Consider the following 23,470-nt stretch of genomic DNA (forward strand, 5'->3'; position numbering starts at 1 on the left):
TACTGGAGTAATAAACAGAGTACAGTCATCATTTATAGACGGGGTTCCTTCCATCCCTTTCTCGTGCTGCATTGGTCGTACCTTAGATAAAAGCTATTCCTGGTTATTGCCACTCATAATCATAGCTTCTATTAGGGGTGGGGGAAAAAATCGATACTGTGTAGCATGGTGATATTTTGTTTGCTAATCATGTATGGATACAGGGACAGCAGAAATCGATATTTTGTTACAAAAAAGGTTTTTGTGCTCTGACTTCAGAGCATGTTGATCCTTTTTCTGAGCAAGAATCCTGACATTCCTTCACTGTCCAAATGTGTTTAACTTTTTTTTGGCAGCAATAAACATGACAGTTTACTTATTTTAATTTAAGACATGTTTTATTTTAATTAAGTTTAAAACTTTTTTATTTAATGTAAAATTATATTTTGTTTTAATTTACTTTCAAATCCTTCAGTTGCTGAAGGGGCTGCATAGTTTTCATAAACTGCATAGTTCAGAATAGCTATAATTGTACCAGATGGTTGATTCAGTTAAGTTGGACTAGACTGTAATACAAACCGTTCAGTTTGTCAACAATCAAACTGAAATGAGAGAAAGACTGAGTGTGAGACTTTGATATTAGAGAAAATGAATATTGATAAAGTTTACCTTTATGTACAGAATCTGAATATCGCAAAATATTTTTACAAATTGCAATAATATCGTATCGTGCGTTAAGTATTGTGATAATATCGTATCGTGGGATGTATGGTGATTCCCACCTCTAGCTTCTATATAGATATATATAGATAAAAAAAGAAAGAAAGATTTCGTCTGATTAAGGGGATTCAGTGAAATTAAAAAGAGTAGCACAGTTATTAATTTTGACCTATAATAAATGATTTTTTAACAAGTAATAAAAAAAGAAAAAAGTTGTTACATTTTTGAGGTCCTACCAACATCTCGCTTATTCTGTGTACGGTCTCTGTTAATATTCTTAATGTTTCACAGTCCACATCTTTCATGCACTTACACCTAAAACCCATTTCAGTCTGTCAAAGTTTAGAGGTTTAATAACTGTAGGTCTTTGTTGAAAAAAGCAGCTGGCGGTAAAATGTTTGCATTGCCCCATCTGTGAATATAAGTATAAAAATACACAAAAGTGACGCTTTTCAGAATGGGACTTGGACACAATCAGCTCTGTTAAACGTATCCTTGGCACAGGCTTCATTTTCTGCAGCATCAACGGAAACTACACTCAAATGTTTACATTAGAAATTTCTGTATTTATTGAATCTACCGCTCACTGAAAATGAAGTCTGCTGTCATTAATACAATATAGGGCCCATTGCTTCTGTGTGACTGAACTGAAGTTCTACGCTAAGTGTCCCACTCATTCAGGTTGTTTTTACTGGCTTTGCATAATCCAGTAATGCTTTAGTATATTAGTCTTCACAAGAAGGCTTTATCTCTCTTTCAAATGCATACTGATGGTTGCATTATTAATGCATCAGCTTTTATCGATGAGTGCACATGGTTAATTATTGATCAGATGACATCTGGTGCCCAACTGAGATCAGCGATGTGTCAGAGTACCAGCTGGCACTTCTATTGGCCAGATGCTCGGTTCTGTTAGAGCTGTGATTGGTTACATGTCACAGTGTAAAGGGCCTGAGGAAGCTTTTGCGGTCTGCAGGGCTTCAGTGTGTCTTCTTCACATCATATTATGCTCGCCCCCCTCCGGTATGGATTCTTTCTGGAACATAAAAATAAAAATCATATTTGTGTGCAGTACACCTGTACTTGAGGCATTGTAGACACAAGCCTTTCTGTTTTCTCCTCTTCCCTACTCACTTTCTTGTATGATAGCAGTTAGGCCACACACACTGACAATCTGCAGCTTTGCTCCGGAAGTGCTCTTTGCAAAGATAATATGTTTAATGAACGAGACTTTACCGTCTGGTCTGCTGTGCTAAACGTGACAGCGTCTGCTTTTGTGGGACGACACATGAGCCTGACAGAGTAACAGTAGCGATTCGTGTGTTTCGTGTCTGATTGTTAAGATTTATCGTTAGAGTACGTCTGTGGTTGGAAGAGGGACATTAGGTATACACGGAGGTATTTTGGCTGTTGAGTCAAGTGTGGTGTTTTTAGACCGAGTAGCTTTGAGAAGCAGTTGAAACAATAATGACACTGTGTTTAATCCATCTTTCTCAGGGGCAGAAAACAGAAGCGGAGAGGTACTTCCTCAAGGCCATCCAACTCGATCCCACAAAAGGCAACTGCTACATGCATTATGGTAAGCACGGATATATATTTCTCTTCCAGTCGGACTCACACCAGATTTCTTTTTACATTTCAAATATTTGATTTGGAAATTTCACGCATACATGCTGCACTGGTGCACGACTTGTGCACCTTAGCCGGTTGTTTATACAACAGTGTTGGCTGACCCTTCTGCCATTTCTGTTTTTATCCTTTTTGATTAGTCGAGAGTCACAGGAAGCAGGGTTGATTTCCTTCGATTGTTCACTGATTCGATGGGTGTACAGAACGTGACAATTTTAGCATATGCCTCTTCTCAAGCTTTCCATTAATCAGCAGTATTACCTTTGAGTTTGTAAAAGCATTTAAAGCCTTGTCTTTGTGATGGGTTCGCTCACTATCTTTGCACCAGGTCGCAAGTGACATTGAAGGTAATTGGTTAATGGTGGATTTTTGCATTTTGTTGAGTACTGTGTGTATAGGTTAATTATCCAGCCAATGAGGATATGGATTGCATTGATCCAAGCACAGAGACAGTGTTATTCCAAGAAATTATTAAACAGTACTATTAGAGCTGGCCGATATAAGATTTTTCATATCACGATATGTTTTTTCCATTTCAGGCGATAACGATATATATCACGATATGTTTTTTCATTTCAGGCGATAACGATATATATCACGATATGGTTTTTTTGGGTTTTTTTTCAGGCGATAACGATATATATCACGATATGTTGGTTTTTTTTGTTTTTGTTTTTTTCAGGCGATAACGATATATATCACGATATGTTTTTTTTTTTTTCATTTCAGGTGATAACGATATATATCACGATATGTTTTTTTTTTTTTTCATTTCAGGTGATAACGATATATATCACGATATGTTTTTCCATTTCGGGCGATAACGATATATATCACGATATGTTTTTTTCATTTCGGGCGATAACGATATATATCACGATATGTTTTTTTCATTTCGGGCGATAACGATATATATCACGATATGTTTTTTTCATTTCAGGCGATAACGATATATATCACGATATGTTTTTTTCATTTCAGGCGATAACGATATATATCACGATATGTTTTTTTCATTTCGGGCGATAACAATATATATCACGATATGTTTTTTCCATTTCAGGCGATAACGATATATATCACAATATGTTTTTCCATTTCGGGCGATAACGATATATATCACGATATGTTTTTTTCATTTCGGGCGATAACGATATATATCACGATATGTTTTTTTCATTTCGGGCGATAACGATATATATCACGATATGTTTTTTTCATTTCAGGCGATAACGATATATATCACGATATGTTTTTTTCATTTCGGGCGATAACAATATATATCACGATATGTTTTTTCCATTTCAGGCGATAACGATATATATCACGATATGTTTTTTTTTTTCATTTCAGGCGATAACGATATATATCACAATATGTTTTTTGTTTTTTTTTTTCATTTCAGGCGATAACGATATATATCACGATATGTTTTTTGTTTTTTTTTGTTTTTTAATTTCAGGCGATAACAATATATATCACGATATGTTTTTTTCATTTCAGGCGATAACGATATATATCACGATATGTTTTTTTTTTCATTTCAGGCGATAACGATATATATCACGATATGTTTTTTCCATTTCAGGCGATAACAATATATATCACGATATAAGCCAAATAACTATATTTATAAGATTTAAATGTGCCGTTGCTCACAAGTAAAATGTGAAATAATCAGCAGCTTGTTTTGATTTAAATATTTATTTCCCATAATAAGTTCAACAGGCTAGATGTACTTAACATGAGACTTTTTCAGATAAATAAAGGCAAATATTGCAAACTACACAAAAGGCAGCCGCTAAAGCGTTTAAGTTTCAAAATATAACAAACAAAACAGACTAAATTGTCAATTCCACTTAGAAACAAAATATTAATTCTAAAAATAAATCTTAGTTTGTTTTACAGAAGAACAAAATTGACTAACTTTTGTCAATATCAAATAAACTGAGAGCTAAAAGGAAATTCTCAATCTCTCCTTGTTGTATAGTTTAGCTTTTCAAACAGTTTTAACAGTTACTTTAGTCTGACAAAAGCCGAATGACGAATTAGCGCTTCCAGTCAGAGATTGAGCATGCACCGCTTTATTGTATTTCCAGACTTGCTTTCGGCACAATTTACAGTGGCGCTACTCTGTTTTTGTCAGACTTGAAATAGCAGAAATACCTTCACACTACCGAACTTCTGTGGCTCTTCTGTTCCATCATCTGTTTTCTCTTCGGTAACCTTCGGTCACGCTCTCGGTTGATTTTTCTCTAGTCTGCACACTCATTTCCTCCATTACCCGGGCAGCACGGCGGCTGGCTGCTTCCCAAACAAATACACATGTGCGGCTTGGCACTTGTGCTGTACGTAACAAGTCACGTGACGTGACGCTGCGGCTGTGATTGGTTCGGCTCTGCGCTACTTAATTTGGATTGGCTGTTCTTTTTCTTTTTTTAAGAGGACAAGAGCGGCAAAGTCTATCGCAATAGTTTAACTTTTCTATCGAGAAAAGTTATTTCGCAATACATATCGTTATCGTTCTGTCGCCCAGCTCTAGGTACTAATAATAATGGAGATATAATATCCATATGGAACATCCATATAGCATCATTTATCTTATTTCTGTTGGCCCAAGTAAAAATATGCAGCAATTAATTTCTATTTCTTGTTCAGATCACAGCTATGGTTTAATTTACAAATATATCTATTCACAGCTAAACACATCAGATCTGCCATAAACTGCTGGGTTTTCATTACTTTAGATTGACTAAGTTGTTTGTTTTTCAGAATGTTTTTTGTTTCTGAGACTGCAGCTTTCACAGAGTCCTCAGGCCTGAAGAAGACTCTTCAAAAAAGGTCTTAGAGTGCACTAAAAATCATGAATTTAATTTAGCTGTGTTTATTTGATCATTTTCACTTGCCTGCCTTAGGCAGCAATGCTAGTGATGTTTATTTTCCTATGTATTAAAAAAGGCATACACTATCCTGCTACAGATGGTGCTGCAGCAGCTATTCAATGTCATTTTTGCAGAGTTTCCTTCAGCATTATTAGAAGTGTACCACCTCATTTGGGGCTTTTGAATTGAATTTTAGTTTAAAAAATATGTAATAAGTAAAGAAGTTAGCTGATTATTGCTTTCATCCATCTATTCTGCTGGTTACTAAGGTAAATTAATTACTTCCATTGTAGAATTGAGTCATATATGCCTGGGAATAGCATTAATAGGTGATACTTTTATGTTTAGACTTGCATTTCCAACTACTTAGTAAATTAAAGGGTCAAGTAAATTAATTACGCATACATTTTCTTTTTTTTCATAAACCCTGAAGAAACTTTGATTTATTCATTTATTTCTTGTCCAGCCTAATTGTCACATGAAAACCTCGCGTGGCGTTCCCCAGGGGTCAGGTCTTGGTCCCATTTAATTCTCTATCTATACGCTGTGTAAGATAATCTGTAAATATTATAGTGTTAATACCATACCATACCACCTTTATTTATAAAGCACTTTAACATAAAACCAGAGTTCACAAAGTGCTGTACATGCTAATAGCATAAGTAAAGAAAAATTAAAATGAGATAAGATAAAATAAATAACTAAAAAACTAAAATAAATTGAAACATGTTAAAACAAATTGAGTCAACCCCTCTAATCAATGCCAAAGGCTTCAGCGAATAAATATGTTTTAAGAAGACTTTTAAATTCAGAAAGAGAAGAGGCCTGCCTAACATGCAAGGGTAGATCATTCCACAACTTTTATACTTAGTTTTAGTTTTAGTTAAAATGTTAGTTCTAACTGTTAGGATACTCAACATAAATAGCATAAGTTATTTACTTAGCCCGAGTTCTTTTTATTCAGCTGTCCAAATCTGAAGTGTTGCTCGAAGGAAAGAAAAAAACCCAAAACGTAGAAATCTGTCCTCCAGCATTAGCTAGCCCGCTCACAATCTGGGTATGAGCTTAAACTGACAAAGTCAATTAAGAAATGATGCAAAAGATAAAATTATTATATTTTAAGTAAAAGCATATTATTTATCAAAAACAGTGCAAAACTGCAGATCTGGAGGTTTTTAGTGCACAGTTGCAGCCTAAAAACTCACTTAAAATAAAGCTCTTGCCTTGTCCTGCACTAAAGGCTCCAGTTTCATCCACAGTTATTAAAAAAATGCGCTTGGGTTCACTTGGTGGTTTAGCATCTTGGCACAGCATTGGAGCTTACCAAAATCAACAGTGTATTAATTCCCCCTAAACCTGGCTCTTACCGAGGGGTGTGCCCCGCACTCGGCCTTGTCGGGCTTCTATAATCCCCTCTCATTAGGCTGGTCCGCAGAGGTTAACTGCAAGGCAGGCGCACCCGTAATAAGACATAACCCTCCTGCTGAAAACATTTTTATCCAAAAGGAACAGATCTATCAAAGCTGATAATCTGAACAAATGAGTCTGAAAGATGGCCAAGGAGAGATTTTATGCTGCACTTATATTTAATGTTTCATCATATTGTCACAAGGGCAGACTAGTCTGTCCCTCTGCCTAGGCCAAAAGCAACACTGCGAGGCCGTGTATCCCTACGTGCCCCTGTGGGGATCCCAAAGTGTTTTAATAATGGTGCTGTTCCCTTCTGCCCTGCCAGGTCAGTTTTTGTTGGAAGAGTCACGGCTGCTTGAAGCAGCAGAGATGGCAAAGACAGCTGCACGCCTTGACAGTGGGGAATTCGATGTGGTCTTCAATGCAGCCCACATGCTCAGGTATGTTTTTGATTGGCGTGATTTTTTTCCTTTCTTCAGGTTTGATGATTTGCTTAGTGCAAGAGCATGCATAAAGACACTGGATGTGTTTTATTCTGCCTAGATGAGATGGGTGGGCCACAGTTTTCCGTGGCTGAGTAGAAAGAAAGCTGTGTATGAGAGAGGGAGGTCTACTGTCTGCACGTTTTATCCAGGGGCTTACACCATTCCTCAGCCTCTGTGATTTACTTGGCTATACTTTGTAATCCTCTTCTCTTGCTGCAGTGCCAGCTCTAGAACTGGTTTATCTTAGTGCGTAGTGTAGCTATATCTCAGAGGGCTGTCTCTCGAATTACATATACCACTCTGTCTCAGTCTCCCATCACTGGCCGGTGCTCATATTTGAACGCATAATTACAAATTAGTGCAAAGTTCAGCTGTTGAGGCTAAGCAGGAAAGCCCACAAACTGTTGTTTGTGAATGAGAGCCATGTGTGGGATTGTATAAATACAGCTATGTGCCAACTTACTGAACCCCTCCCCCTGAATAAACCTCCAACTTTATATTACCCAGTGTAGCGATTTCCTTGTTTAATTAGTCACCATGGGCAACTCTCTGCATATTTGTCAAAACTACGACTGCCAGCTGTAAAGAAAGATAACTCTTGGACAAGCGCTTCGCTTGACTCACCATCATCTGCAAAGTTACTGTGCTTTAGAGTACATCAGTGCACTCCCACTCAGCTTTGTTCAGCGTGCCTCTGCTGATCGTGTAGTATCTTCACCACCAACAGTTTCAGGCGTAGAGAGCCTCTCCTAGAGTCCAGACTCCTGGCAGCTAAGTGAGCATCAAGCAGCGCTCGGGTTGAACTCATCTCCGCCTGCTTGGCATGGGGTCTCACTCCCTCCACAGCTCGTGTTCTTTATGTGTTTGACTTGGACGTAGATGTGGAAAGCCCATCGGTTGGTGGGGACACAAGTGAATCTGCACAGGAGAGGGGAAGAGATTAAAAGGGGGAGCAGTAGCTCTCAAATTTGCAAATGTCGTTTATTACCCCTTTGGGCTTTTGGTTTTGACTGTTTTGCTTTCAAACTAATAATTTTCATCTGCTTCGTTTTAAGAGTTCTTTTATTTTTTTCACTACGAATGTAGGACAGGAAAAGTTGGGAAATAGTAAGGCCCAGAGGTACATGCTTGTACTTCCCATGAGTATGTCAAATGCCAGTGAAAATGAAAAATTACACTGTGAAGTCGTAGAGTAAAGTACAATCTGTAGGTTTCCAAAGGCAGCCCTGGGAAAAGCAAACATTATAAAACACACAAGCACTTTATCCACACGCAGTTTACCTCATACCATAACCCCTTAGTACTGTACGCTGCTATCGTGCCACAATCTTAAGCCGACTATGAGACCAAATGCAAATTTTGTGAAATATTTGATGACAGCAACTAAGTGTTGAAATTGCAGCCCAATGTCAGGCTTACAAGCAGAATTTGTCTTTGTTGTGATCTCGGTTTTTTAGGTGGCATCATTAGACAACAAGATCACTGGTAGGGATGGGTACCGGTATCCGGTGCCATCTGTCATAAACGGTAGTAACCAGACCGAAAAGCAGCGCACATTTCGGTGCTTTTTTTTCCTGAGCTGTGATGACTTTAGATTCTAGCCAATCATTTTACGTTTCCGAGGATAGTAGGCGGGTCCAGGTACGTACGTTCTTTTAGAGCAGAGCTACAGATTAAAAACACCCAAGGCGAAGCGGTCAAAAGTCTGGCTGTACTTCACAGCAAAAGATGCAAACTCAGCAGCTGCAACAAGTGCTTTAAGCTGATACTGTGATACTGTCAAAGGAGGTAACACCTCAAATCCGATGAAACACCTGGCGACGCATAGCGTTTTTTTTAAAAGCCGAGAAATGCGCCGTTATCGACCCGGAGTTAGCAACATCCCCCAAAAACTCGAAGAGGAGAGTCCTGGCCCCTAGCCCTGCCAGTGTAGCAGAAATGATGAGGATGATGATGCAGCAGCAGCCGTTCTTCTCTGCGTGAGTAGCTTAATGTTGTTCGCGTATAATTTACGTTGAGTAGGCTAACCACGTTATTACATTAATGCATGTAAGGTGAACTAGCAAACACCATCATAGCTACATGCGGCTGTCTTCTTGTTTGATGGCAGATACTCCCTTCACCCTGGACAAAAAGGCTAAAATGACCAAAGAAAAAGTGGAAAACAGCTAAACATGAGAGGTTTTTGGACAAAGTTTGTGTTTTTTCCATTGATTAAGCACTGCTTCCAGCCAAGAGTGATACCATATATGCCTCAGAAAAGGCTAACATTGTTATCTTTTTACAAAAAAAACAGCTGAACATGAGAGGTTTTTGGACCAATTTTGTGTTCTCCATTCTTTAAGCACCAGTTTGAGCACCGTTTAAGCACCGGCACCGTTTCAAAAGTACCGGTTTGGCACTGGTATCAGATAAAACCTAAACGATACCCATCCCTAATCACTGGTTTTTAATTATGGACAAGAATTTTTTATTCCTCAAGGTTTTTTTTTTATTATTATTTTATTTCATTAATGCCTGTTTTTGTCATCAGCCTCTCTCGCAGTTCCTGTGCTTGTATAGCCTTACAATAGCTCCTATTCCAGTGGTTGGCCTTCACTGTCTACAGCTCTCTCACAACCCACAGTCAGACGGCTCTAGGAGGTCCTGTAGCTCTGCTGGTTACAGTGTGGCAGCTTTCCAGTTCTCCTCTCTTAATGTGTTTATAAATGTGATAATGATATTATGGAATTAGATTTGTGCATTTTTCATCTCTGAAGGATCTGCTTTCTAAATATTATGCTGGCAAACAAACATATGGTTGTGGTTGGATGCGAAAGCCACATTTATAATCTCAGGACAAATTCAGCAACTCGAGTTGCCGTTTGGATCCCTGTTGGAATGTAAAATGCTTCTTTCTGAAACAAAAAAGGGAGAAAGCCAGCCATAGCATTTTCTTCTGTATATCTGAATATGTAAGCAAACACAACGTATAACTTATTTAAGATCCATTTACAACACTTTGGCAGTGTCAGTCAGTTGACCCACTGTGGTCACAGACTTGAATATATCAACAACTACCATAAAGTTTTGTACAAACAGTCTTGAGAGGAAGAGCGACGACTGACTGGGGTGATATTTTTCTATAGCACCACAATGATCTTCTTATTCACGGTGTAAGCTGAAGTGAACTGGAATGGACTGACACCAAATGATCGCTAAACGTGGACCCCCGTTAGAACGTTAGCATTTAGCTAACACCAGTATGTGGCTAACGTTAGCCTCAGAGAGCTACAAGCTATTTGCATCGCATTGTTTTTCTGGAGGCTCTTTTTCTGCTATATAAAATATAAGGTATAGGTATTTTTTCCAGGGTGGATATTTTCTAAATCTCCGTTTTTGCATTTACGTGTGGACGAGAAAAACGGAGAAAACGCAGCGTCAAAGGTGTGCGCCTTTTTTGACGTCACACTGTGCGCCACGTTATTGTTTCGGTGAAATGAATTTCTACAATACTGTTACTGTTAATTGTTCTCTCTGTTTAAATGCTTACATATACACACACAGTTACTGTCCCTCCATACATACGACTCGGTTCTGCTTCTATGCCCCAGCTTTGTTTACTTTTTCCCACCGAGGCTTCTAGACTTCTGATTGGCCAACATTTCTACACGGTTAGGAATATAGCGCCACCTGCTGCTTTGGCATGTCCTAGCAGCGTTTTCCTTCATTTCTGCCTTTACGTGTGGACGGGATTATTTTTTAAAACGAAAACGGAAAATCTCCATTTTCAAAAATACCCGTGTACGTGTGGACATAGCCTACAACAGTCTTATTCACGGTGTAAGCTGAAGTGAAATGGAATGGACTGACACCAAATGATCACTAAACGTGGACACCCGTTAGAACATTAGCATTTAGCTAACACCAGTATGTGGCTAACGTTAGCCTCAGAGAGCTACAAGCTATTTGCTTGGCATTGTTTTTCTGGAGGCTCTTTTTCTGCTATATAAAATATAAGGTATTTTTTCTAACTCTGAATTATAAATCATCTCCTTCATCTGTTAAAATTAAAGGATTAAGATTTCACAAAACCAAACATAGATGTATACGCAGGTCCAGACTTTTCTCTGGAACTACGCAGATGACGATCTCATAATAAAGCACGACAGCCTAAATGAAAGCATGGCTATAAAAGCTTCGTTTCCTTTGATCATTCTGACTTAAGGGGCTCAGCAGCCGGCCGCTGTTGACTCCGTCCTTGACTATGTCAGTGTTAAATTGTTTTTAATTGGGCAATTGTTACCATAAGGGCACTGAAGCTGTGTGTCATAAAGGGGATTTCTGATATGCCAGAAAGTTAACAACAGGAAGTGTTTTGTGACCGAGGAGTAGTACAGTGGGTTATGAAAGAAGATGATGCAGCACAGCCGTGTTGTAACTGTAGTTTTCGTGTCCTCAGGAACAGTGTTTCTGTGTGTTTCTGGTTCCAGGGACTCATGCCGACAAGCCATCTGCTCAAAAATCCTTTTGGTCACAATTTGGCATATGCAGCATATTTTGGAGCATTCGATCTGTACGCTCTGCTGTCCTGTTTTGGTTTTGGTTTTATTGATGGTATGATTACGTTTCTGTTTTAATGGTGTTTGCACAGTTTAACTATCTCAATATCTATCAAGTGTTGCAACCCACATTTTTCCAGACTAAATGTAAACAGATATATACAGTGAATATTCCAGATGAGCCTCGGTTTCTTGGTATGCAATGAACTAGATGTCCTGACCTCAAGGTTCAATTAGAACAGAAAGTGCTTGCAGTGCACTGCTCAGCACAGATGTTATCGAGAGATGCTATCGAACGAGAAGCCTACGGCGATTGGATTGGCTTTTCTCATCCCTCATGCTGTTCCTCTGCGTTACTTTCTCACTGACCCTCGAGCGCTAGTAAACACGAGGGGTTCAAGGCCTCATCCGAAGCCAGCAGCAATAAAAATGAGTAATGACCGCCTCTCTGTTTTCCTTTTGCAGACAAGCCAGCCTAAATGAGGCAGCGGAGAAGTATTACGGACAAGCAGCGAGCCTGAGACCCAACGTGAGTAAAACCACAGCTAGCTAATCTTCCCCTGTTACTATTTACTCTGATGGACAATCGCAGTCTGGGTGGCTTTCCAGTATTATTACTCTCTGATCTGCTTTTGCACAACACCGTGCATTGTGAATGGAGCTCAGACAGATGAATGCTGGGTTTTTACTATGCCCAGAGATTGGCTTGTCCAACATCCATCACCAACTTCAAAGGAGAGGCCAGGCAAGCAGAATGAAAGGAATAATGATAATAACACTGAGTCAGGGGACTGTGACGTCTTGAAAATGAATGGGATCCAGTCTTTGAGAGCTCTGACAGGGAGGGTCAAGTTGTTTGAGTGAGGGTCACAGAAGGAGCAAAGTATGTTTGGCATGTGGTCGCCCTGTTTATTCCTGCGTCTTGATTAAAAGAAATCAGTTTGGGATTAATGATCAACTATATCTGAACAATGATATACAGACAAAGCGAAGTCTAGTGTTAGGACCACATAAACTCTGGTATAACACAAACAAATAATGACAAATGGAGCAACCAAAACTTGAGTATAACAGAGGAATTTGATGTTTTTTCCATACATGACGAAATTCAAAGGGCGTAACTGTTCAGATCCCTGATCGTTCCCACTGATACTTTTTCTGATGTCTAAATAATTACTGTTAACTGCCTCCACCCAAAATGCACAGCCAGCGTTGATTAGACGTTTATAGGCTGCTTATTGTGCTCCACATTGCCGACAACAGACCGAGGTAGAGCTGCTGTGTTTTCCGTGTGCCCAAGTGAGGAACGAGGAGATGTGAAATACTGTTCTTTGAATAACAATAATAATTATACATTTTATAGCTTTTAATGAATCCCGTCGGTATTGTACATCAAATATTGCAGTTTTGATATATGACGGGATGATTTATGAGCATGTTTAACCCTTTAAAGCCGGTCAGAGCGGCACGCTCTGTTTTGCGCAACTACATTTAAATCCCGGTAGCTCTGCAACCACGTGAGCTAGCACAATATTTTTTTTTGCATATGAAACCAGAGGAGTTGTACTTACATCTTATGCCATCAGCTTGTCCTCGGTCACAGTTTCCTTCCACATATAGCTTTGCAAAAACTGCATAAAAAGCACTTGCAGCAACAAAAACATAATATTCCAGAAACACGCTTTGCCGATCCGATCAGCTGTTTGTAACACTTCCTACGTTGGAATAGACGTCAGCGCGAACTTTTGCATGTCTGCCATGACCTGCCCGAAACCGGAAGTGACGTCTTTTTTTTTGCGGAAATGTAGTTGTTTTACCATCAGGGCCTCATGAGCCTATACTGGTGTTTTTAAAACTTATATTTGACTTTATGACTTTCTGTGTGGTTTCTGGGATGCTTAGGACTCATATTGCACTGCTGGAAATAGTTTATTTTGATGCATATGCTGCTTTTTTGCAAATTTGTATTATAATATTTATTTTCATTTTTCCTGCAGTGTATAAAAATTGGTGTATTTCAAAAATAAAACTATGAAGACACTCAAAATAAATTTCCTGTGGTGGGAAACTATTTTGTGCAACTTTTCTGTATTTACAGTTTTGAGGGATAAGCCTCTTAAATTTCTCTAACTAGAAATATATGTTAAAAAAACAAAAACGATTTTACATTTTTTTGTAGTTTATTGCACTTTTTTGCAATTTATGTAATTACTATGCACTTAATGCAGACATATTATTAAAATCTGGGCTATAATGGTTGTATTGATGTATATCAACTTGAAATGCTCCCAAAAATGGCTCCACAGCATGTAAACATATAATATAAGTTCTGGCGGACTTGGTTCTATGGTAGGTCTTAAAGGATTAAAGCATAACTGGGTTCTGAAAGGTTTAAAGAGTACAAACTCATTATCGATAACATTGATTTTGTGATTTAATACATTTGAACAGCAAAACACGCATCACCATGGAGTCTCACATCAGGTTCTCGTCATTAATCCATAAGGGATTCTTACATACACAACTACAGCCAGTTTGGAGAGTGTATGAAATACACACAACACCATTTCTGTGTCAGTGTTGTTCAGTTCGTCTGTAGATTAAAGTCTCGAGATGTTTGTGTACTCCGTAGTCCTCGTCCACATGCACTGTTTTGCCCCTGTCGGGTCCACTTTTTGGGAAACTTTTTGTTATTTGTGTTGCTTTACAGCTGAGGCATTATTATAATTTAGCATCTTCATCCATCTTCCTTACCTGTATCCTTTGTTCTTTCCGATGTGATTTGACTTAAGCCGCGTACGCTGTCTATCTTCATTTGTCATTTCATGCTTTACTGCGACTTGACTCTTTGCTCTCCAAAGGTCCTGGTGTTTTATATTAGGCACATATGTCTGCTTGCTTTCAGGGAGAGAGGACACTTCCTTCCATTCAAAGGATTTAACAGTCCTACAGTTCCCTGAATCTAGATAAACTAAATCGGGTTGGATGCTTGCTTAGCATCAGTTGCTCTCTATAACCTATGACATCTGCCCTTTCAAAGTTTCCAACTTTATATGGATAGTCTTTGCTTAAATGGCTACTTAAAGTCATTGCAGCCAGGTCATTCAACACCTGGTTTTACACTGAACATTCACAACCTCTATAGCATATGTTGCTTTACAGTCTAGGCTAATATGCTCTGCATCTGGACATGCCTCTGCTCCTGCATGCCTATTTCAGCGAGGGTGGGGAGGCAGAGAGGTTACAGAGCAGCAGGAAATGAGAAAAAAATAAAAGCTTTTGACAAGCCAGTGTTCTGCAGTGTGTTGCAAGGGCTAGGAAGAATGCAGAAACGGGGGTATAAATCACAAACGGCTTAGATATATGAAGAAGGGGGAGAAGCAAAGGCTTTTAGTAGTCTTTAGCTTTGAGTCTGCAGGGTAGACTTAGGAGGGAAACAAAATTCAGGGATTGCTAAGTTGTGCATGGGTGAAAAGAGCAATCTTTGAAGCTACGCTGCAGCTGTGCTAAGAAGAAAACCAGTAACTCTGTGGATTTTCTACCCAGGAGTCACTGCACAGTGTTTCACGTGTTACACCACTCATCAGTAAGTGTCCCGGGGAGCAGTAAAAAGTGTGAATACAAGCTTTGTTAGCTTTCTGGAAAACATTTACTTCGACTCTCCAGGATCCGTCCGTTCAAACCCGGACTTTGACTGGACAGAGTTTGTTTGTTAAAGTCTTGCTTCAGTGAACTCACACATGTATTAGAAAGAGACAGAGGCAATGACATTTTATGTTTTTTGTTAACACACAACACATCAATACATTGTGGCTCTGTTTATGTGTCGTCACTTTCAACTGTGTCCATCTGTGTAAGAAAAATACTTTGGCTCACAATTTTCTGACTTTTAAAATGCACCAACTTGTAAACTGAAGCCTGGCGGTTATTCTACGATTTAAACACCCAATGATGAGTCAAAAAGAAGGTAATTTAGAGTGACTCAGAATTACCCCAGCCATTAAATTCAAGAGCCCTGGCTGCTAGCAGAACAAATTTAGTTTTGCCAGGATGCTTTAAATTAGGGATGCAACGATACCAATTTTTTCAAACCAATACGATACCAATACTTGGATCTGAGTACTTGCCGATACAGAGTACAAAAAACGATACTTCTACCACACACACACACACACACACACAAATACAATTAATTGGAAGACAGGTTTTATTATATTCCCTGCTGATAAAAAATAAAATCTTAATAAAAATGACCACAAAAAAATTTCAAGTGAAAAATAAGCACTTCTGTTAAATTATTGCAGAGTCTCCACATTGTAATTTTACAAAATATCACTGAACTATTGGCACTGTCTCGAGCTTTCAGAATAATAAATAAACACTTCTGTTTGGAATAAAATAAATACAAATTAGGTTTGTGAATAAAATAAACTTTTAAATTATTGCAGAGTGTCCATATTGTAAACAAACAAACAAAATAATTATTATTAAATAAATAATAAAATATAAAAAATTATAAAATAAATAATAAATAAAATAATAATTTCCCCCCTAGTGGCCAATCTAAAAAACTACAACGGAAATGACAAGCCACCCTCTGATTAATGAAATAAGTTAGTATCGGTTCATGGTATCTGTTAACTTTTACGAGTATGAGTACACACACATTTTACAATATCGGCCCTGATACCCGATATCAGTATCGGTGCATCCCTACTTTAAATTAAAGAAAAGATCCTCTCCAACGAGCTACAGTAGAGGTCTTGGTCGTGTCAGTCCTTCCTTTGGGCCATGCATGTGTTCTATGTTTTACATTTTATGTATGTCTTTATCCTGTCTTTCTTCTCTCACCCCAACCAATCACAGCAGATGGCCCCGCCCCTCCCTGAGCCTGGTTCTGCTGGAGGTTTCTTCCTGTTAAAAGGGAGTTTTTCCTTCCCACTGTCGCCAAAGTGCTGCTCATAGGGGGTCATATGATTGTTGGGTTTTCCTCTTTATCTATGAAGCGCCTTGAGGTGACTTTTGTTGTGATTTGGCGCTATATAAATAAAATTGAATTGAATGTGTTTACAGCAGAAAATGGTTTTCTCTCAAGGGGACAGTGGTATAGTTGGGCTGTACTGGTTGAATTCTGTCAAAGAGAAAAACACTCTCCTTCTCATGCATAGAGCATCACTCATCCTACTCTGGCACTGGAAAAACGGTGAAATGTTTTGTAAGCGAACAGTCCAGCAAACGGCGCCGTTCACACAATTCCTCGTAGTTGGGAATATAAAGCTAACACTCTTAGGAGAGCTTCTGTGCTTAAAAGTGTGACACGTAAACTCCAGATTCACATTAATATAAGAATGTAAACTGTTCAGTTATTCATCTGGGGTTGTTTATTTGGAGAGTTACTTAAATGTTGATATAGATTCAGTGTCATCTATTCAGTTTTCCTCTATTATGATTTCTCCGTTCACTCTTTCAACAAGAGAAATACTTTGAGTTACCTAATGGACCAAAAGAAATTGTTCACCTCTTTAAATATCATAATCATGCATGTTTTAAGTCAGACGTGCATGTGATGCAGTAAAATAAGTCTTTCTTTTTTTCTTAATTTTAACATCCTCGTATCTTAGGAATTACAATTATAGAAGTCCCAATAGTCCGAAGCAGTAGCCTCACTACACGATTAGACATGTTTTTCACATTTCAAACTGAAATAGTGATCAGATGTGGCCCCTCCCTAGCCCTGGATATCCTCCTGACATGATTGCACCCCAGACACATTTCCTGCAGTTTGGTCCTCATGACTCACTCGTTGCACCGCTGATGATTTTGCCCCTCGGCACTAACGGGAATAAACAGTATATTCATCTCAACCCACTTCAAAGTCGTGGTCGCTCCCTCTGACATCTATGGCCACAGACAAGACACAGAGACACGCAACGCAGCATGGTTACCAAACTCCAAAGAGGGTCTGGGTGATCAGACGAACAGAAACCACCACGTTAAAGCATCATGTGATGAAAAAATTACTTTCTTTATTTAAGCCTCACCTCTGGCATTTTCTCTTCTGTCATAAGAGACAAGTTACTGTTACTCATTTTTTCCATCTCCATTAAATTATGTACATCCCAAAGTGTGAACAGATGGACTTTATGTGCATTATTTATCAGCCCGTGGATGTAGTAAAATTTGAATTTTTTATTAAAACATGTCTGTAGTTAAAACACTGTCCTTATGTGTATGTTAGCTCCCGTTTGCTACGTCCCAGGCAGCTGTTTGTACCAACTACACTAGTTTATAAACTGTTGCATTGTCCTTTAAGCTTAATCTCTGAATCCAATTGGTCTTACCCTAAAATAACTAAGATCGCTCTTTTTTCCTTCTTAAATTTCAGTACCCTGCAGCTTTGATGAATCTCGGGGCAATCCTCCACCTCAATGGGAAGCTGCAAGAAGCTGAAGCCAATTACCTCCGAGCACTTCAACTAAAACCAGATGATGCCATCACCCAGTCCAATTTGCGTAAGCTGTGGAACATCATGGAGAAACAGGGCTTGAGGACCACGAGCCCCTGAGCTCAAGAGATCCCGCCTGCTCGCCATCTGCACACCAGACCCGGGAAAAGGACAGCCTACACGCTCCTCGTTTGCTCCTGTCATCCAGAAAAGATGGAAGAGACTCAGGGAGAACGTTTGCTCAAAGAGGCCGTGACTGTACCACACAGCTCTCCTAGTGACTCCTGAGCTTCGCATACACCTCAGGCCGGCAGCTTTCCTCACAATCATTGCTCACAGTTTGGCAAACGTTATGTGGTATTTGGACTTTTAAGTACTTTTTTCAAAATTAAGGCTTTTTTTCCTTTATAACTAAAGCACTTGAAGTAGGGCTGCCACGATTAGTCGACTAGTCACGATTACGACTGATTTAATAGTCGACGCGTCGTTTGAAGCTTTGTAAGATCACAAAAGACGCAGGAATAAGTAGTAGGATTTAAGAGTGTAATAACGGACTGAAACAGAAGATGGCAGCACTGCATGTACAAGGATGCCAGCTGCCGTTAAACCCCGAAGAAGAAGAAGCAGCTGTGTCCCAGAATTCATAGCGCGGCCCAGCTCAGTTTCCAACAATGGCGGCAGCTAGTTAGTTTAAATATTACTCTTATTATTCTTTCTGGGTCACAAAATAAACGTTTAACATATTTTCAGGCGAGAATGTAGCTGTGTAAACCTCAAATATCTGCTCAGTTTATCAAGACACCACATATTTTCAAAAGCGCTCCGACGTTTTCGGAGACGTCTGTTAGCCACTAGCTCGATAGCTAGCCGGGGGCTAGGCTCACTAGAGCCGTGAGAACACCGGACTCCCGCTAATCGTTTCAAACCCACCGCCGTCTTTCGCTACTCAGGTTAAACATGATATATAAGTCACTTAGATAACTTAAAAATGTTATTGTTTGGCTTTTTTCAGTATTTTATTTGTTCCTGAGTAAATCGGTTTGGCTGAGATTAAAGTTATAGTTTTTACACAGCTGAATAAACGTCAAGCAGACAGCTGATTATCAGAAGTGTGAGATGCTCGAGAATTTACTCCGGTGTCCTGTTATATTTTAGATAGCAAGGAGTTTATTAAACTTCACCGAAACAATCTGCAAATTTCATTAAAATTTAATAAACTATCATCTTGTCTTTATTTTTAGTTAGCACATACCTTAAACACTTAAAGCTGTAAGCTAATGATAGTTATATAAGAGCAGATGCTGCTGGTGTAAGCTGTATGTTTTACTTCAATGGATGATGATCTGATTAGTCGACTATCAAAATAATCGTTTGTGGCAGCCCTAACTTGAAGTAAGACCAGGTACATCCTTTAACATTTGAGATGAGTTATACTTAAACTAAGCAATTCTGCTGAAAGGTTTCTCAAAAAGAATTGTTGAACTGGGTAAAATTTAATATTAGAGATAAAAGAGAGGAAAGGAATCATAACGCTGCACTGGGGGGGAGCAGGTCGTTTCCATCACCATTAAATGAAGTTCTTGGTTTGACCAGATACTCCACTTTGATCATGAAGACAGTATATGAAGAACTAACAACATTCAAAATCACAACTTAAATTTCTATCTCAAATCTCCAGCTCGTATACTGATTCAGTCTCGGTGATGAAATTTGTTCATTAGAATATACACACTTTGTAGCACTCTCCTAATATTCGGTGGCAACTTAAAAAAGGGAATTGAATTTGTTAGCCATTGCAGCACAACGGTAGCCTCTGCAAATGTTCCGCTTTGCAAAACCCAGCATATTTTGGCAGTTAAGCTCAAAAAGTGAAGAAAAATTTGCAGTGTAATGACTTAAAAGGTGTAATATCTTTTTCACGAGTGTAGCAGGAAGTGTTTTTATCATTACAGATCTTCTCTGCGTTGGTTAAGAAGTCACCATGGCAGTTAAGAAACTATACATAGAAATGTTAAGCTACCTTCCTGTGGAAGTAACAGACGAAAAAATAGGTAGGTACTGTAGATTCAGGTACACCGCCTTGCTACATGCCCGAAGCTTTTATAGAAGAGTGTGCGAGGACCTTAAGCAGATGAAGGAGTTCTTCTAACCAAATACAGAAACTATGCTGATGCACACCTTTTAACCACAGAGCAGTGCACAGTCATGGTGCATTTGAGGGAAATATTTTAATGCCTTTATGTTGATATAAGTAAGTTTAGTGTGTGTGTGTGAGAGAGAGAGTGTGTGTGTGTATAAATTAATTCTAATATATACCTACATAGTGTATAGTATCAAAAAAATCATCGAAAGCAGCAAAAAAGGAGCCAGACACGAATTTGACTGCGTTACTGAGCAAGTTTGGCTTTTTACATTATTACAGTATTTCTCACATTGTCATTTGTACATATTCTGTGTAATTTGTTTGTTTATTGTCAGCAAGTGAAACAGCACCTTCCCCGAGGTATCAGCATGTACCATATTTGGAATAATTTGTTTGTTATTGGTCACAAACCTCTCAGCTCTCCGTGTCCTTTGTTTATTTCATTTTAAGTTATTGCTCTGTGTTAACTAGCAGCAGAACCAGCTGGTACTGTGTTTTTAGATGTAAAAAGATGTTATGTTTACTCCTGCGGTCGTTACGGAGTAAATACCCAGTTACGCGGCCCATCGTGGGTAAATACAGAGCAGCCTACAATGAACGGTAACGTTTTTTGAGTTTGTGTCATTTGTTACAGTCATAATGCGATAACACCGTCTGTTTTTAACTATGATGAAGATTCACAGTTCACATTGATTCCTAGCAGCGTCTGTCACACACATCAGACATATCGTGTAATTATCACGTGTATATATAAAGTGTTTATGAAGAAACACTGTCGACTTGTTTTAATGAAGGTGTTTGAGGAAAAAAATGTTTCACTCTGTGTCTCTGCTCAGGGATCTCAAGCGGTGGGCTATTGCAGAAACTTGTTCGCGGAGCGTTTACTAAATTAAAATTTATTTTTGAAAGTTGTTGTATTTGTATAAATTATCGAGCTTTGTAGCCCCATTTTTTCTCCTTTTTGTATTATAAAATGAACAATGTGCCAGAGTAGACCTTTCTTCCCCGTGGTGTTTCTCTTTGTTTTGGTTGTTTGTCTGCTTATTTGTTTGTTTGTTTGTTTTTTCCACAATAAATTGATGGTGTTCTGCTTTGACGAGTGCCTGTGCAGCCATTATTGCTGATGGTGTAGGTCACAGATTGATATTAAGGTTTTGCCAGTCACACTTTGGAGCAACAGCTCGAGTTTTACATCACATTTCCGTTGTATTGAGCGTTAACGGGGTGATCTTCCATGCTGTGCAACAGCTTTTACAGGGTATATAAAGTTGCCCCCTGTAAATTTGCTAAAATGTGTCATAAAATCAACTCAAATGAATTTCCTCTGCTTTGATCTTTGTACAACAAAGGAGACGTGTAAATATTGCCATATGGACTGGGTAGCAGTGCGGAGCCACATATGGTCGGCGTGTTTCGATTCCGCCCGTCCCACAATTCAGACCCCGTTGACAAGTAAAGGGCCCTTCCCTGTGAACGAAGCAGTCTGCCTTGTGATGTTTCTCACATGTTCTGCTTGGAAGGTCTGCGTCCATGAACCGAGCTCACCATGGTGCCCAGATTTCCTTATCGAGCTGGAATGCATGGGCGCTGCTCGCACTCACAGTCCAGTTTGGCTCTTCTTCTCATAACACAGGTGCGCTTCACTTAATCTCTGCATCAAATAGGGAAAGTTGACAGTTTGTTGGGTTGTGCAGTCACGCCGCAAATGCAACGTAGTTTTATTTATTGCTATATGAAACAGAAGGCATTTGACTGTCTTCCCATAGCATAGTTACGATTCCCTAAAATAGGGAATGTCATGTTTCCAGTAGAGTCTGCAACCAGACAAGTAGATTTTTATGCAGTAATTAAAACAAAGCAAACATAAACTTCTGATCATACCACTGGTAATAAGGAAAGGGAATAATAATAAAAAGGGAGGCATGGTCACACCGGGCCAGGGTGTGTGCACGTTCTCCCCCGTGTTTGCGTGGGTTCTCTCCGAGATGTGCACTTAGTGTGGTTAGGTTAATTGGTAATTCTATATTGTCCATAGGTGTGAGTGTGGGTCTGTCTCTATGTTCTAGCCCTGTGACAGACTGGCGACCTGTCCAGGGTGTAGCTGTGGTAGCTGGGAAAGGCTCCACCCCCCATGATCCTGACAAGGATAAGCAGATGGAAAAAAGGGACAGATTATGACTAGGCACTGAATTTTCAGGAGGTTTGAAGGAGTGAGCTGACTAAAATAATGTTTAATAATTGTTTAAATCTGCTTATTAATTATTTCATGCCATTTTATTTAGTCATAGTCGTTTTTGTCTCAAAATACTTAAGAGTAAACATGCACATGTAGGAAAGATGTAAGAGTTAAAGCAGTTAATAGAGTTAAAGCAGGTTAACACACGTTCACTACAGTAATGCACCTGAATCCAGGTTGTGCACCTGCACTGTACAATACTCTCCTCGCTTGTCTGTTAGTATTGGCAAAACACTTAAGCTAGTGTTCCTACAATGAGGTAAGACGACACAGTGAGCACATAAACTTTGGATTTCTGTGTCGCCGGCCTTTAAGCAAACAGTAGTGTTTCTGGGTTCTCGTCTGCCTTTAAAGCTCTCAACACGTGGGTGTTTATGCACATAATACTGCGAGTTCTCATTAGCACTTTGCAGCTTGGATGACTGTGGTACCAACAAGGCCAAATCACTGACAATGTCATTATGTGGTGCAGAAACCCTGCAAATTGATTTCAATGAAGAGTTTTAGACTGATATAAAGTGACTTGGCCGTACCATAAATTATACAGAACTGATTTATATTTCATGCTAAAAGCGACATTTCTTTAACAATGTATGTCAGAATTGCTTTTATATTTAATTAGATGTAAAAATGGTTTCCCTGCTTCTTTTATACGCTCCACATTTCTCTCATTGTAAGAGATAAAGGATTGTCTGAAGCCAGGCCCCAAGGAAATCAGAGTCATATGACTTCTGCTCTTATGACTTTAGTGCGCTTCATTGCTTGATATGACCTCTTGCACTCTCCAACTGTTCAAACTGGGGGAAAGGAATTCATTTTATTATGCTGTGATCTGGAAAATCTGCCTGCTGTTATCAAGCAAACATTTCGTGGTATGTGCCGATGGACTATCGCTACTTTGATCTCAAGCACCTGAGCCAGGCGCTCACAGCACCCGACCAAGCTTGTTTGGAGTGGTTCACTGTGCGTGATGCAGAGAAGTCTTCCCCTCTGGACCCAA

General features: G+C 39.1%; 1 protein-coding gene across 1 annotated transcript in view; it reads left to right on the top strand.

Moving 5' to 3' along the window:
* tmtc2b (transmembrane O-mannosyltransferase targeting cadherins 2b) overlaps positions 1-21,552 on the top strand; it is a 111,049-nt gene extending 89,497 nt beyond the window's left edge. Inside the window, exons 9-12 of the mRNA XM_085165078.1 lie at positions 2,197-2,278; positions 6,946-7,060; positions 12,112-12,175; positions 18,032-21,552. Of these exons, the coding sequence (XP_085021204.1) occupies positions 2,197-2,278; positions 6,946-7,060; positions 12,112-12,175; positions 18,032-18,211 (441 nt within the window). The 3' untranslated portion in view covers positions 18,212-21,552. The remainder of the gene's footprint in view (positions 1-2,196; positions 2,279-6,945; positions 7,061-12,111; positions 12,176-18,031) is intronic.
* Positions 21,553-23,470: the final 1,918 nt, after the last annotated feature.

Source organism: Neolamprologus multifasciatus, chromosome 7, assembly GCF_963576455.1.
Source record: "Neolamprologus multifasciatus chromosome 7, fNeoMul1.2, whole genome shotgun sequence".
Classification (NCBI taxonomy): domain Eukaryota; kingdom Metazoa; phylum Chordata; class Actinopteri; order Cichliformes; family Cichlidae; genus Neolamprologus; species Neolamprologus multifasciatus.